General features: G+C 38.5%; 1 protein-coding gene across 1 annotated transcript; it reads left to right on the top strand.

Moving 5' to 3' along the window:
- Positions 1-15090: 15090 nt before the first annotated feature.
- LOC116861904 (ATP-sensitive inward rectifier potassium channel 8-like) lies at positions 15091-17320 on the top strand. The gene has a single exon (XM_032848785.1). It carries the CDS (start codon positions 15261-15263, stop codon positions 16533-16535), a length of 1275 nt encoding a protein of 424 aa, XP_032704676.1. The 5' UTR covers positions 15091-15260; the 3' UTR covers positions 16536-17320.
- The last annotated feature ends 399 nt before the right edge of the window (positions 17321-17719 follow it).

Below are 17719 nucleotides of genomic sequence, written 5' to 3'. Positions count from 1 at the left end.
CTCCTACTTGTGGTCTCTGTCTGTCAAATGGATAAATAAAATCTTTTTTTTTTTTAAGAACAGATTCTGTATATATCATTGACATACAAATATTAGTTTCAGGCTTTTAAAAATGTAACTGAGTTCTGATAATCTTAGGCTTCCATGTGGACCAATTCCCTCTTTGATTGATGAATTCTTTCCTTAGAATTTTAATATCATCAATCACTTTAAAACAAAAAACTTTAAAACACAGTTGTATTTCTCTAATCCGTTATGTATTTCATACTGTACCTCTTGGAGAAAAACCCCTGAATATTTGGAGACATCTGCTATAGCCCACAAATATCATCCCCTTTTTGTTATATAGTGATTTTTTTTAAAATTCAAAGCCATGTATCAATGATCTGGATAGAAAAGTAAAAAAATAGAAATATCACGAGTAACTGAAATAAATACTAAATAAATACATATCAGATAATAGCAGAGGAGAAAAGTAAAGCTAGAAATTAAAAAAAATCAAACTAATTCAGTTATGTCACTGAATGGGCTCATTGCTTATACACCACACATCATCTATGGCTTGTCGATCTAATTTGAATAACATTTCAGAAAGAAATACTTCTATCACATGTCAAACTATATGAAGATTTATATACAAAGAGTAGATTACTGTATTTGGCCACCTATTATACTGTTAAGCCTGGATTCATCTAAACCTAATATGTAAATAAAGAATGATGGGAATGATGTTTATGGATCAGGAAGTCTAGAGCTGTTTCTTTGTAATTTTATTTTTATTTTTTAATGATTTTATTTATTTATTTTACAAAGAGAGTAAGTGCATGAGCTGGGGGAGGGGCAGAGGGAGAGAAAGAATCTCAAGCAGACTCCACACTGAATGCAGAGCCTGGTGAGGAGCTCCATCAAAGACTGAGACATGAGCTGAAATCAAGAGTAGGACCCTTAACCAACTGAACCACTCAGGTACCTCTGTAATTTTAAATTTCTCTCTGATATATATCTGTTTTATTTCATTCTTTAAATGTTTGACACTTTTGTGCTATAGAATGGATTAAAACCATAGGATCTCCAGTCTTTTATATCTTTGAAACCTAATGTCACTCAAATGTAATTTATATGAAAGATACTTTGAAAATTAATCTCCACTGTGGTCTATAATGAACTAGTAATCTGTCATTTTTAGGCCATTTAAATCTACAATTTTATCTAGAGAAGCAGGATTTTTTTTCCCATTTGTAATGGCATATTGCAGAATGCCATTACACTTATTCTCGTGCCCTTACAGGTCATACTTGGGAGAAATGGTCCCAGCTCAGCAGGGCTACTCAACTTTTGAAATATGTTACAAGCTACATTATTTTTTTTCAAATAATATAATTTAGACTCAGAGAAACTCTGCTGTAATAGAAATTTTCCTGTACATGAATTTCATATAGCCTGATGTATCTAAATTGAGAACATAATATAGCTGAAGCTTTACAAGCTACATTTTCAAAGCTGACTGCATAATAAAATTGCTGGCATATTTGTTGAATTCTAAGTACAAATCCAGGTACCATGTAAATAATATGTTCCAGAAACAATAAATTATCTCTGTGAGTTGAAAATGCAGACATTAGGTAAATCTTTTTTTTTAAGATTTTATTTATTTATTTGAGAGAGAGTAGAGAGAGCATAAGAGGGGAGAAGGTCAGAGGGAGAAGCAGACTCTCCATGGAGCGGGGAGTCCAATGTGGGACTCGATCCAAGGATTCTGGGATCATGACCTGAGCCAAAGGCAGGTGCTTAACCAACTGAGCCACCAGGTGCCCAGGTAAATCATTTTTATTTGTGAAAACATTTAGAGGGTATTTTGAGGGCCCCACTTCAGAAGAAATACCATACATTTGCAAGTACTTTTATTGTTTAAAAACATAGTCCATATTTCCCTTATTTCAGATAGACCTTTTCATGTTTTCAAATGACACAGACTAACATAATGCCTTTCCAAATTTCCACAGAAAATTTGCAACTAATATCCACAGACATTCTGCAGGAACTCTAGACCATCATTTTCTCCACAGATACTCTGAATATCCTGTATAGGAGGAGGGGTGGGAAAAGTGGGTGATCTATCACATATTCTACAAATTGGAACTTTTGACCACTCAGTGGCAGCTGCCATTAGCCTCCATATTAATTTAAAATATTTTCAGATGAAAGTTACAAACTAATTAATGGTTACTAAGTAACTAAATGGCAATTTTTTTCACATAAAAACAAGTCTATATACAACTAATTAATTTTTAATTACATCAAAAACTAGTGATGAACTAGGTATTGGCTACCTAAACATAACCAAAAAATTAAAAAAAAAAAACAAGTCTAGATTGGGGCACCTGGGTGACTCAGTTGGTTAAGCATCCAACTCCTGATTTCAGCTTAGGTTGTGATCTCAGTGTCATGAGATTAAGCCCCACATTGGGCTCCATGCTCAGCATGAAATCTGCTTGAGATTGTCTCTCCCTCTCACTTTGCCCCTTCCCACTCATGCTCTCTCTTTCTAAAATAAATAAATAAATATTAAAAAAAAACAATAAAACAAAACAACAACAAAAAAGTCCAAATATTGGTCCTTACTTGTGTTTGCTTAGTTGTTCAACAATGCATTTGGACCCAAGGTAGTTCTATTTTTTTCTGACCCACTATTCATACATGTAGACTTTTGTCTTCATGCTTGTTGTCCTATTGTCATAAGATGGCTTCTGAAGCTCCAAATATCATGTTAACATTCAAGAAAGAGAGAGGGAACAAGAAAGAGTCAGTGTCAGCAGACTTCTGCATGATGTCTCACTATTAGAACTGAGTCACATTGTTACTCCTATTTGCAAGTGACTATGGGAAATTGAGGTTTTTGCTTTCTAGTTTCTATAATGGAAAGTATCAAGGGAAAAGGGAGTTAAAAATAGATAAAGGATAGCTAATTAACAAGATGTCTCTCCTTCTTTGGCCTGATATAGTAATGTCTGTTGTTACCACTAATGGCAGTGTTATTTGACAATGCTGTTAGTCTAATCAAGTAGATTGGTTGTCAGTAGTTTATGCACTGAGAGTAGTCCCCTCACCCAGGGATTCAGGAGGAGTCTAAGGTTGCTGGTCCAGAGGGTATTTGAAGTGACAGTCAATATGGTTCCAAGCCAGTGTCTTCCTCTGATCTTACTTAATTGCCTTCAGTTGACTAAATCTTTTTTTTAAGTTTTTATTTAAATTCTAGTTAGTTAACATATATAACAAAATTGGTTTCAGGTGTAGAATTTAATGATTCATCACTAACACACAACACCCAATCCTCATCGCAACAAATGCCCTCCTTAATACCTATCACTCATTTAATCCATTCCCCACCTACCTTCCTCCATCAATCCTGTTTGTTCTGTATAGTTAAGAATCATTTTTTGCTTGATTCCCTCTCTCTTTTTTTCCTCCTTTCCTCTATGTTCATGTTTGGTTCCTTAAATTCCACATATGAGTGAAATCATATGATATCTGTCTTTCTCTGACTGACTTATTTTGCTTAACATAGTACACTCTAGATACAACCACATCATTGCAAATGGCAAGATTTTATTCTTTTTGATGGCTGAGTAATATTCCGTGTATATATATCCATTCATCAAGTCGATGGACATTTGAGAGCTTTCCATGGTTTGGCTATTATTGATAATGCTGTTATAGACATCAGGATATGGGCACCTGTTATAAACATCAAGACAGAGTCATTACATATCTGCCTTTGGCTCAGGTCATGATCCCAGGGTCGTGGGATTGAGTCCGGCATCAGGCTCCCTGCTCAGTGGGAAGCCAGCTTCTCCCTCTCCTGCTCCCCCTGCTTATGTTACTTCTCTTGCTGTGTCTCTCTCTGTCTAATAAAAAAATAAAATCTTGGAGCACAACATCAAAAAACTAATGATGCATTGTATGGTAACTAACATAACGTAATAAAAAAATTTTAAAATAAACATCAAGATGCATGTGACCCTTCAAATTAGTATTTTTATATCATTTAGGTAAATACCTAATAGTGCAATTGCCATGTCATAGGGTAGTTCTATTGTGAGCTTTTTGAGGAACCTCCATACTGTTTTCCAGAGGGGCTGCACCAGTTTGCATTTCCACGAACAGTGTAAAAATATTCCCTTTTCTCTGCATCCTCAGAACTTAGTAAATCTTAGTGGTGTCTCCTCTTAGGATCAATTCTCATGTAAATACCATATTTAATCAGTTCTAAGACACACTATTTGGCATATTTTCTCTCTGATAAATCTCTGAAATTAGGATTAACTTCCAACAAATTATATATCTCCAATATTATGATTTACTTACAATAATTGTGTCTTATAGCTAATGGTGGACAGGTAGATATTGTGATGTTGTTGTACATGGGAAACCTGGTCATTGCTGTTCATGATATAAACACATCAGGTGAGTTATATGCATTGTTGGTATTACATATGTTGATTGCCATTTAAAATGTCTTCAAAAAGATTACAGTGCAATTAAGCATTAGAACAAAATGTTATTCTGTAAGCAGAAAAATATGAAAATGAAACAGTGGGGTGAAATTTGATGTTAGTGAAACATATCACTGGAGGAATAAATGTCACCATTAAGACTTGAAGAATAAGTGTCCATGGGTCGGAAGAAAACCTCAGAGACAACAGTGGATCTCCTCACCTTGTTTTTCTGTGTGTGTTTTTTTTTTTAACTTTGGTTTTTTTTGTTGTTGTTTTTAAACGATTCATCATCAATGCTCTTAATGATATGAAGAATGATTTTGTGTGAAAATACATGGTCATCAATAATTCTGAGTCAGCTGGGAAAAAAAAATGGATGGCAGAGGAGTGAGGGACCTATTTCAACGGTCCCCTGAATTAAGCTGGGTATCTACCAAACCATTCTGAACACCAGTGAAATCAGCCTGAGATGGAAGAAGATATATCTGGATCTCTACAAACAAAACATCACCAGCAGCTGGTCTCAAGGTATAAAGTGGGGATCCGTGATTCTGCAGATAGATATCAGAAGATAAACAGAAGGGGAAGGGAGCCTCCACAAACCTGAGCCAATAGGGTGAGATAACATCAGAGTTCAAAAGCCTCCCATGTTGGGGACTGGACACATTCACAGACTGGTAACAGCGGGTGAAGGACTTTAGGGCAGCCCCCAGAAAGAAATCTGGAGCAACGGGTGCATCTGTTCAAACCTGGGGTGGCTTATGTTTTTAGAAACACAAAGGGCAGGGACGTGCTCAGACCTGGGAGTGACATCCTGGAATGCTGCTGTGGGGTGCACAGCCCAGGAGACTCTGGTTTTTAGCAACACAGACAGAAATGGAGACAGTGTGGCCTGGAGAGCACATTGAAGAGCAGACTGCAATCTCTCTGTTCTGAGACAGAGGTTTGGATAAAGTCACTTCTGCTCTAACTCTCAGAAGAGACACGGAAAGCCACCATTGAAATCCTCCAGAAAACAAAAGTGCCCCAAAAACAGTTTTCACTGAGTCCATAGCACTCCCAAGAGGGCAGGGCAACTCTGCCCAAACAGGGTTGCCTGAATAACAGCGTGGCAGACCCCTCCTGCAGAAGACAGGCTGGAAGAACAAGAGGACACCAACCCTAAGGTCCCTATAAACAGGTGCATCTTGCTTAGGTCATGGTTAATACTTTGGCCTCCATACATTCCCTCAACCACCTTTCGACAGAATGACTAAGAGGAGGAACCCCCAACAAAGAAAAGAATCAGAGACTGTGGTCTCTGGCACAGACCTAATGGATATGGATATAACCAAGATGCCAGAAATAGACTTCAGAGTAACAATTATGAAATCGGTATCTAGTCTTAAGACAAATATTAACAACAATATAGAATCTCTAAGTGCAGAAATGAGATGTAATGGGGCCAAACTTAAAAATGTTATGAATGAAATGCAGTCTAAACTAGGTATTCTGAATGCTAGGGTAAACAAGACAGAAGAATGAATTAATGAGCTAGAAGATAAGATGATAGAAAAGAAGGAAACTGAGGAGGCATGGGAAAATCAGATTAAAGTGAAGGGATCAAACTGAGAGAGATTAGTGACTTAGTGAAGCATTCCAATATCAGAATTATTAGGATCCCTGAAGGGGTGGAGAGAGAAAGAGTTCTAAAAGATATATTTGAGTAAATCATAGCTGAGAACTTCCCTAATCTGGGGAAGGAAGCAAACATTTGTGTCCAAGAGACAGCAAGGACCCCTCCCCAGATCAATGGGAGCAGACTGTCACCACAACATATACTAGTAAAATTTGCAAATCTCAGATCCAAGGAAACAATCTTGAAAGCAGCGAGGGGGAACAGATTTCTTAAATACAGAAGGAGGAACATCAGAATAATGTCAGACCTGTCCACAGAGACCTAACAAGCCAGAAAGGGCTGGCAAGACATATTCAGGGTACTAAATGAGGAGAACATGCAGCCAAGGATACTTTATCCAGCAAGGCTGTCATTCAGAATGGATGGAGAGACAAGGAGTTTCCAAGACCAGAAGAAACTGAAAGAATATTAGAACACTAGGCTGACCCTGCAATAAATATTAAGGGGGGGTTCTATAAAAGAAGAAAGACCCCAAGAGTGATACAGAACAGAAATTTATGGAGACAATCTATAGAAACAAGGACTTCACAGCAACATGATGACAATAAAATCTTACCTTTCAATAATCACTCTCAACTTGAATGGCATAAATGCTCCCATAAAGCAGCACAGGGTTGCAGATTGGATAAAAAGACAGGACCCAACCATACATCATCTACAAGACTCATTTGGAACCTAAGGATACATCCAGACTGAAAGTGAAGGGATGGAGAACCATCTTCCATGCCAACGGACCTCCAAAGAAAGCTGGGGTAGCAATTCTCATATCAGACAAATTAGATTTTAAGCTAAAAACTATAGTCAGAGATACAGAAAGACACTATATCATTCCTAAAGGGTCTGTCCAACATTAGGATCTAATAACTGTAAATATCTATGCCCCCAACATGGGAGCAGCCAACTACATAAGCCAACTGTTAACCAAAATTAAAAAAAAAAAAAATAATAATAATAATAATAATAATACATTAATAGCAGGAGACCTCAACACTCCACTCTCAGCAACAGACAGATCATCTAAGGAGAAAATCAACAAAGAAACAAGAGCTTTGCATGATACACTCAAGGAGATAAACTTCATAGATATATACAGAATATTCCACCCTGAAAACACAGAATACTCATTCTTCTCAAATGCACATGGGACTTTATCCAGAATAGACTACATACTGGGTCACAAATCAAGTCTCAACTGATACCAAAATATTGAGATTATTCCTTGCATATTCTCAGACCACAATGTTTTGAAACTGGAACTCATTCACAAAAAAAAAAAAAATGGAAGAAATTCAAATACTTTAAAGCTAAAAATCATCTTACTTAAGAATGTTGGGGTCAACTAGGAAATCAAAGAAGAACTTAAAACAGTTCATGGAAACCAATGAGAATGAAAACACATTGTTTCAAAACCTATGGAATACTGCAAAGGTGGTCCTAAGGGGGAAATACATAGCCATCCAAGCCTCACTCAAAAAAAAAAAAAAAAAAAAAAAAAAAAAAAAAAAAAAAAAAAAAAAAGAAGGAAAGAAAAAAATTCTGAATAGACAAACTGACTTTACACATTAAAGAACAGGAGAAAGAACAACAAATAAAGCCTAAGCCAAGCAGGAGAAAAAAAAATAATTAAGATTAGAAGAGAGATCAATGAATTAGAAACCAGTGGGGCAATTGGGTGGCTCAGTTGGTTAAGTGCATGCTTTCTGTTCAGACCATGATCCTGGGTTCTTGGGATTGAGCCCTGAATCAGGCTCTCTGATCAGCATGGAAGCCTGTGTCTCCCTCTGCCTCTGCCTGCCTTTCTGCCTACTTGTCTCACTTTCCTTTGTCTCATAATTGTCTCATAAATAAGTAAAATTTTTAAAGGAAGAAAGGAAGGAAGAAAGAGAAGGAAAGAAAGAAAGAAAGAAAGAAAGAAAGAAAGAAAGAAAGAAACCAGAAATACAGTAGAGATCAACAAAACTAGAAGCTGGTTCTTTGAAAGAATTAATAAGATCGACAAATCACTGGCCAGAATTATCCAGAAGAAAAGAGGAAGGACCCAAATTAATAAAATTATAAATGAAAGGGGAGAGATCATGACTGACACTAAGGAAATAGAGTCATCAGAAATTATCAACAACTATATGTCAATAAGTTTAGCAACCTAGAAGAAATGGATGCATTCCTGGAAAACTTTAAACTATCAGGACTGAAACAGGAAGAAATTGATAACATGAATAGACAAATAACCAGTAATTAAATTGAAGCAGTGATCAAAAACCTTCCAAAAAACAAGTGGTCAGGCCTGATGGATTCTCAGAAGAATTCTACCATTTAAAGAAGAAATAACACCTATCCTCCTAAAGCTGTTTCAAAAAATAGAAACAGAAAACTTCTGGACTCTTTCTATGAGGCCAACATTACCTTGATTCCAAAACCAGGCAAAGACCCCACCAAAAAAGAGAATTTCAGACCAATGTCCTCAACAAGATCCTAGTTAATAGGATCCAACAGTACATTAAAGGTTTATCCATCACAATCAGGTGGGATTAATTCCTGGAATGCAAAGATGGTTCAACATTCACGAATCAATCAGTGTGATAGAACATATTAATAAGAAACAAGAACCATAAGGTCCTCTCAATTGAGGCAGAAAAAGCATTTGACAAAATACAGCATCCTTTCCTGATTAAAACTCTTTGGAATGTGGGAATAGAGGGAATATTCCTCGATTTCATAAAAACCATAAAAATATCATTCTCAATGGGGAAAACCTGAGAGCCTTTCCCTTAAGATCAGGAACATGACAAGGATGCCCACTCTCACCACTATTGTTCAACATAGTACCAGAAGTCCTAGCAAGAAAAAGTCAAACTCTATTCACAGATGACATGATTCTTTAGGTGGAAAACCAAAAGTCTCAACCCCTAAATTACTAGAACTCATACAACAATTCAGTAATGTGGCAGGATACAAAATCAATACACAGAAATCCGTTGCTTTCCTATGTACTAACAATGTAACTGTAGAAAGATCAATTAGGGAATACATTCCATTTACAATAGCACCAAAAACCATAAGATACCTTGGAATAAACCTAACCAAAGAGGTAAAAGATATATACTCAAGGAACTATGGAACACTCATGAAAGAAATTGTAGAAGACAAAAAGATGAAAAAACATTCCATGCTCATGGATCAGAAAAATAAACATTGTTAAAATGTCTATGCTGTCCAGAGTAATGCATACTTTCAATGCCATCCCAATCAAAATACCAATGACATTTTTCAAAGTGCAGGAACAATCTTAAAATTTACATGGAAACAGAAAAGACACTGAATCCCCAAGGGAATGTTGAAAAAGGAATACAAAGCTGAGGGCATCACATTGCCTGATTTCGAGCTATATTGCAAAGCTGTGAACACCAAGACAGCATGCAACTGGCACAAAAAACAGACACATAGGTCAATGGAACAGAATAGAGAGCCCAGATATGGACCCTCAACTCTATGGTCAACTGATCTTTGACAAAGCAGGAAAAAATAATCCAATGGAAAAAGAAAGTCTCTTCAACAAATTGTGCTGGGAAAATTGGACAGCTATGTACAGAAGATTAAACTAGACCATTCTCTTATGCCTACACAAAGATAAACTCGAAATGGATGAAAGATCTCAATGTAAGACAGGAATCCAACAAAATCCTAGAGGAGAACATAGGCAGTAACTCTTCAACATCAGCCGCAACAACTTCTTTCAAGACACATCTCCAAAGGCAAGGGAAACAAGTGAAAATGAACTTCTGGGACTTCATCAAGATAAATGGCTCCTGCACAGCAAAGGAAACAGCCAACAAAACAAAGTGGCTAACATAACACAATAAATAAATAGATGATAGGTAGATAGATAGATAAACAAGTAAATAAATAAATAACAAAACAAACAAAAAACAAAGAGACAACCCATGGACTGGGAGAAGATATTTGCAAATGACACTACAGATAAATGGCTGTAAGATTTATAAAGAACTATAAGATCTATAAGATCTATAAAGAACTTCTCAAGCACAACAACCAAAAAACAAAATCCAGTCAAAAATGGTCAGAAGACATGAACAGACATGTCTCTGAAGAAGACATATGAATGGCAAAGAGGGAGATGAAAAAATGTTCAACATCATTAGCCATCAGGGATAGTCAAATCAAAACCACATTGAGATATCACCTTACACCACTTAGAATGGGAAAAGAATTGACAAGGCAGGAAACAACATATGTCGGAGAGGATGTGGAGAAAGGGGAACCCTCTAACACTGTTGGTGGAAATGCAAGTTGGTACAGCCACCTTGGAAAACAGTGTGGATCTTCCTCAAAAAGTTAAAAATAGAGCTACCCTATGACCTCAGCAATTCCATGACTGGGCATTTACCCCAAAGGGCAGTCCCACCCTAGCACAGGGGTTTGGGACCTGGTTTAAGCAAGCTAGTCAGCCAGTGTCACCATGGCAGTGTTTCCTAAAGATTGCTCTGTGTTTATGCTGAGGGGCCAAAGAGAGGGATGGCCCTGGCCAGCTCCTTTGTCCCCAGATAGGTATCTCTATGAATGTTGACTCTCAGAACATGCTCCAAGTGGAATGAATAATCTCTCCTCTGTGTCTAGTAGATGTTCTTTAAATTGCTGTCACCATCATCTTCCCCCTGCATTGTTTGCCTACCTTCTCTCCAGGAACAGGGCAGTGCCCTCAGGGTTCTATCCCAGCTGAGCCTGCTGATGTTGAAAACTACAGGATTTAAGGCTCATTGCAAGAATACATGAAAATCAGTCCCCTCCCCATTTTCACAGTGAATGGCTTGGGAAAATGTTCTCCTTTTGCATTCTCCTGTGTTCTCTTCTGTCTCACCCTTCTTCACAACCATGGTTCCCTCCCACACACAACACCTGTGATCCATTTCTTCCCTATTCTGTATCTCCACACATCCTACCTTCTTCAATGTGTCTTCTTCCTCCCTTTAGTTGTGAAGTTTGTTATTTCAGTCCTCTGGTTTATTTCTGGGCCATTTAGAATGATTTGAAAGTTATCTTGTTGTGTTAATGGGAGACATGTGTCTAAGGTCTTCCTTACTCTGCTAATATGTTCTACCAGGTCCCTCAAATCTATCTCTCTGTATTGAAAAAGACCCTACTGAAGTTGTATAATTGGTTTTAATGCCCCATAGTATATCAGGGATTCCAATCAAGTGAGTACAGGGCAACAATCATAATTCATCTAGGAAAAATGTTAAAGGAAGTAGGAGCGTTGATCTTACTTCTGCTACTTCAAACCAGAGTGATGCGTGCACTGATCTTGTCTTCACTGCACTCAAAAAAAAAAAAAAGTAGTAAACAGATGTTAAATAATTCTTCAGGACACTCCTAGTTTGAACTCGGCCTGCCTCTACTTTTTCTCATTCTCTCTTGCCAGATTCTTGGCTTTGTCTTTACTTCATGTTCAAAACAATTTTTGACCCCTCTGGAATGTGTTACACTTCTTTGTTCTCTTCCTGACTATTTGCACTGTAGACTTCCTGCCTGCCAGGTTTTAGACTTAGCATGTCCTCTGACCCTAGCATCACCCATTATTTTGGTTGTGTCCTTCCACCCCAGGGCTTCTTTCAACTCCCCCTACTGATTCCATCCTAACTAAATGGTCTGAAGAACTGGTCCCAGGCTATCTGCAAAGGAGATAAAAGACCACATTTTTAAATTAAGCTGCTTCTCATATATTTCTGGGTTTATTTGTTAAAATAATGGGACTGCCTGCCAGAAGAACATTTGCAGAGGAACCCAGGCATCTTTGAGGTAACTTTGCATAGAGGAAGAGAAAAAATGCATAATTTTTGGACCAAGAATGAATCCTTAATCCTTGGAAGGGGAGAATGATTCTGAGTATAATATTGTGCTACTAATTCCGATCTATCTATTCACTTGCCCCTTAAAAAACTACTCATGTATAGGGCCTATGGACAATGAGAGGAATATATATAAAACTGCAAAAAGGCTATTTCACTATACACACTCTGCAAGACAACTGGGGCTAAAACAACACTTCCTCTTCCTCTTGAAAGTATAACACCAAAAAGGATGAAGGCATTCTTGACTTCATAACCAACTTTTGTAGAGCTTTGACACTGACTTTTTTTTAAGTGATGGTGTCTGGAGGAAGCTGTAGTGCCTTGTAGAGTTAGCAGTTGCAACTAGTGGGGACCACATGGCCCAGTCTAGAATACAGTCTCAGCATCAAACCAGTGGACTTCTTGATTGGTGACAGTGCTGCAAGGGAGCATATGTGTTTTTGAGCACCATATGAAACATACCTAGACACTTCTAGAAATGGTTGGAAGAGGAAGTGATGGTGTTACTTTAGAGGGGATTAAGGCCATGCATTAGTGTGATGAGGGAACAGAAGGCTAGCTGAGGACAAAGAAGCTGGCACCCCACACCCCTCCCCTTTGTGACCTGTGTGACATTCCTCAGGCATTCCTGGCTGCCTTAAAGGAAAAACAAATAGATAACTTACAAAGATCACAATCCTGCAAGACCTGAGTCTCTTTCAATTTACAAATGTCCTAGTGATTTACAAGGAAGAGGCTTTCTTATCAATAGCCTAACTTCCAAAGACCCATAACTCAGTTCCTGAAGCCCTAACATCATCTTTCCCTCCATAAAATTGAGGGAGGCTGAGGCTGAGGGAAATGTAAAGTTAAATTTCTTCTAAACCTAAAGCTTATTGATAAGGACATGTGATAGCAGGAGTGTAACATTCCTCCAGGAAGCTCCCAACTATTTTACTGTTAATGCCTTACTTAAAAGGAAAAACAACCTTAACTTGACAATGACAAGACCTCTGGTTTCTTGTAGGTCCTCTGTAGCATATGAAAGTTCTTTTGAAACCTCCCTTTTTCCTTACCTCTCCCAACCCCATAGTGTATAATCAGCTGTGCCTCACAAGCCCAGTGCTGCAGCACCTTTTGCTCATGGGTCCTGTCCCCATGATTTAATAAACCACCATTTTTCACCAAAGATGTCTCAAGAATTCTTTCTTGGTCATCAGCTCTGGACTCCACCCCATTGAACCTTACTTATATTCTAAAACTTCATCAAGTAGGTGGTAACAAAAGCCACTAAAGTTCAAGCATTATTGTTAATATGCATCATTTTTACACATAATTGGTGGAGGCTTGCATAAATTCAAGTTACATTGGAAATTTCTTTCTCTCTGACCTTAATTCCTAGTCTGTCTAATTCTTTTCACTTGTTCCTGGATCTGATATTTGTCCTCATCACGGACTTTGTTTCAATAACCCCTCATCAGTCTTTAAAAAATTCTGGCTTTATAATCTTGAAAAAGGAGGACAAAACTAGAGGTATCACAATCCCAGATTTTAAGATATATTACAAATCTGTAGTAATCAAAACACCATGATACTGGAACAAAAATAGACACACAGTTCAATAGAACAGAATAAGGATCCCAGGAATAAATCCACAGTTAAATGGTTAATTAATCTTCAATGAAAGAGGCAAGAATATACAATGGGGAAAAGACCATTTCTTCAACAAATGGTGCTGGGAAAACTGGACAACATGCAAAAGAATGAAACTGGACCACTTTCTTACACCATATACAAATATAAACTCAAAATGGATTAAAGATGTAAATGTGAGACCTAGAACAAATAATATTTCTAGAAGAAAATATAAGCAGTACTGTCTTTGACATCAGTCATCAAAACATTTTTCTAGATATGTCTCCTTTGGCAAGCGAAAAAAATTAAACTATTGGGACTACACCAAAATAAAAATCTTCAGCACTGTTGAGGAAAACATGAACAAAACAAAAAGACAACCCACTAAATGGGAGAAGATATTTGTAAATGATATAGACAATAAGGAGTTAATATCTAAAATATATAATTAACTTATACAACTCAACGAAGGTCAGAAGATGTGAATAGACATTTTTCCAAAAAAGAGATGGTCAACAGACACATGAGAAGATGCTCAACATCACTAATCATCAGGGAAATGAAAATCAAAACCACTGAGATATCACCTCACATTGGTCAAAATGGCTAAAACCAAAACACAAGAAACAACAAGTGTTGACAAGTATATGAAGAAAAAGGAACTTTTGTGCACTGTTAGGGGAATGCAGACTTGTGCAGCCACTGTGGAAAACAGCATGGAGTTTCATAAAAAAAAAAAAAAAAACTTTGAAAAATAGAATTACTCTATGATCCAGTAATTCCATGACTGGGTATATAGAAAACAAAAACAGTAATTCAAAAAGATACGTGCGTCCTTATGTGTATTGCAGCATTATTTACAATAGCCAAGATATGGAAACAACACAAATGTCTATCCATAAATGATGGATAAAGAAGATGTATTTATACAGAAAGGAATATTACTCAGCCATAAAAATGTAATCTTGCCATTTGTAGCAACATGGATGGATCTAGATCACTCATATGTGGAATTTAAGAAAAAAAAAAAAGAAACGAACAAAATAAGAAAGAGACAGATGTAAAAGCAGACTCTTACTATAGAAAACAGACTCTTTAATATAGTTGCCAGAGGGCAGCTCTTTGGGGACTGGGTAAAATAGGTGAAGGGGGTTAAAGTACACTTATCATAATAAACACTGAGTAATGTATAGAACTGTTATGTCATTGTATTGTACATCTGAAACTAATGTAACACTGTTAATTACACTTGAACCTAAAAAATAAAGAAATAAATAAAAGAATAATAATAATTCTGGTTTTAATTGTTTTCCAATCCAATATGGATCCCACTATTATCAATAAGTATAATAACGACAGTAATAATAGTAGGAATAAAGGCATCAAGCTTCTCCCTAGGAGGCGCGGCCCTGGGATCTGTCCCTCCGCCGTCCGCGGACCCTGTGCCCGCGTGCCGGGATGGGAAAGCGAGGGACCTGCCCGCGGTCGGCCGGCGTGTGCGGGGAGGTGCAGCCGCCCGGCCCGCTGCTCAGAGTCTGAGGACTTTCCGAGGGAAGGAGAGGCAGGTCCGAGACTGGTGAATAGGCTGGCTATGGTGACGGGACGATGTTGGCCAGAAAGAGCATCATCCCCGAGGAGTATGTGCTGGCGCGCATCGCCGCAGAGAATCTGCGCAAGCCGCGCGTGCGAGACCGCCTCCCCAAAGCTCGCTTCATCGCCAAGAGTGGGGCGTGCAACCTGGTGCACAAGAACATCCGTGAGCAAGGACGGTTCCTGCAGGACATCTTCACTACCTTGGTGGACCTGAAATGGCGCCACACGCTGGTCATCTTCACCATGTCGTTCCTCTGCAGTTGGCTGCTCTTCGCCATCATGTGGTGGCTGGTGGCCTTCGCCCATGGGGACATCTACGCTTACATGGAGAAAAGTGGAACGGAGAAAAGTGGTTTGGAGTCCACGGTGTGTGTGACTAATGTCAGATCTTTCACTTCTGCTTTTCTCTTCTCCATTGAAGTTCAAGTGACCATCGGATTTGGAGGGAGAATGATGACGGAGGAATGTCCTCTGGCCATCACGGTATTGATTCTCCAGAACATCGTGGGTTTGATAATCAATGCAGTAATGTTGGGCTGCATTTTCATGAAAACAGCTCAGGCTCACAGGAGGGCGGAAACCTTGATTTTCAGCCGCCACGCTGTGATTGCTGTCCGAAATGGCAAGCTGTGCTTCATGTTCCGTGTGGGCGACCTAAGGAAGAGCATGATCATTAGTGCCTCAGTGCGCATCCAGGTGGTCAAGAAGACAACCACACCCGAAGGGGAGGTGGTGCCTATTCACCAGCTGGACATTCCCGTTGATAACCCAATTGAGAGTAATAACATTTTTCTGGTGGCCCCTTTGATCATCTGTCATGTGATTGACAAGCGCAGCCCCTTGTATGATATCTCAGCAACTGACCTCGCCAACCAAGACCTAGAGGTCATAGTGATTCTGGAAGGAGTGGTTGAAACTACCGGCATTACCACACAAGCAAGAACCTCCTATATCGCGGAGGAGATCCAGTGGGGCCATCGCTTTGTGTCTATTGTAACTGAGGAGGAAGGAGTGTATTCTGTGGATTACTCCAAATTCGGCAACACTGTTAAAGTAGCTGCTCCCAGGTGCAGTGCCCGAGAGCTGGATGAAAAGCCTTCCATCCTGATTCAGACCCTCCAGAAGAGTGAACTATCCCATCAAAATTCTCTGAGGAAGCGTAATTCCATGAGGAGAAACAATTCCATGAGAAGAAACAACTCCATCCGAAGGAACAACTCATCGCTCATGGTGCCCAAGGTGCAATTTATGACCCCAGAAGGAAGTCAGAACACATCAGAATCATGACAGCAAGCCAACCTCAAGAAAATCTGTTGTCACGTGTTGGTGCTTTGGGCAAAGCACAGTCAGACTGCACCAGAGCTGGAAACCAGCAATTTTTTCTGTATCTTATGCACCAAATGATACTCATATTCAAGCAACAGCACTTTCTGTGTCACTAACCAGTAACACGAGGTGGAGGATTCATGGCTGACACTTGTCTCACACATGCGGCATCTGCAGGGACATGCTTCTGTTATGTAGAGGAAATAGTATGCTCTCCTTTCTCTCAATTCGAAACCCGAGAATTCCATTAGTAGTGATAGGCCTTGAGTACCAAAGTTGGCCAAGGAATGATTCTGTTTGAAATGCATTGTACTTGAAACCACAGATCTCTCTGTTTCCACTGGTCACTCTGAATGCAAGTAGGATGGGGAGGGGAACCCCAAAAGGGTGCTGTTAACACCACTTGTATATCAACCAATATGTTGCCTTCTCCTTTTTCCAGATTCTGTGCCTGGTAAGAAGCCTGAGGCAAAAACTGCTTCTCTCTACATGCTTCTAAACAGATTGCAGTCACTTACTTCTTCACAGTGACCTTTGCAGGTTTCCTCGTCCTCCTCGAGGCAGCCTCTTGGTGGAACTGGGCAAAGAGCTTTGGAGAAAAGCTAAGAACATTCCCGTCTCACTTAGGACTGGATCCCCCAAAGTGACAGTTATTTCTTTTGGCTTCTCACTTCTTAAAAGTCCCCACAGGGAAATACTGTATTGAATATTTTATTAAAATATTTTCTTTGTAAAAAAAAAAAAAATAAGGCTACCACTTATTAATTACCATATCCCAAGGATATTTCATATATTATCTCATTTAATCTTCACTATGCCAGCAATGATAAGAGGAACTACCACTTATTGAGTACTCACTAGGTATCAAACACAGTGTTAGGTATTTTATATGTTTTGTTGCGTTTAATTATCTAAACACTATGAGTTATGTACTAACATTATTTTCATTTTAAAGATTAAGGAATTTAGATTCAGAAAGATAAAGTAATTCTATGCTGCCTCATTATTATTGCTCCTTCTGTTATAGCAGCATCTTTAAATTTTGGTTCACTAACTTTCTAGTGTATAAATGTATTTGTTGTGACAGAGAGACAAAGTAATAACAACTTATAAGAGATAGAAGTTAATTTCACCTTTATGTAAAA

This window comes from Lontra canadensis, unplaced genomic scaffold (genome assembly GCF_010015895.1).
Source record: "Lontra canadensis isolate GAN:19392208 unplaced genomic scaffold, GSC_riverotter_1.0 scaffold209, whole genome shotgun sequence".
NCBI classification, from domain to species: domain Eukaryota; kingdom Metazoa; phylum Chordata; class Mammalia; order Carnivora; family Mustelidae; genus Lontra; species Lontra canadensis.
The sequence above is the reverse complement of the archived record's forward strand: the minus strand, read 5'-3'. Positions and strand labels throughout refer to the sequence as shown.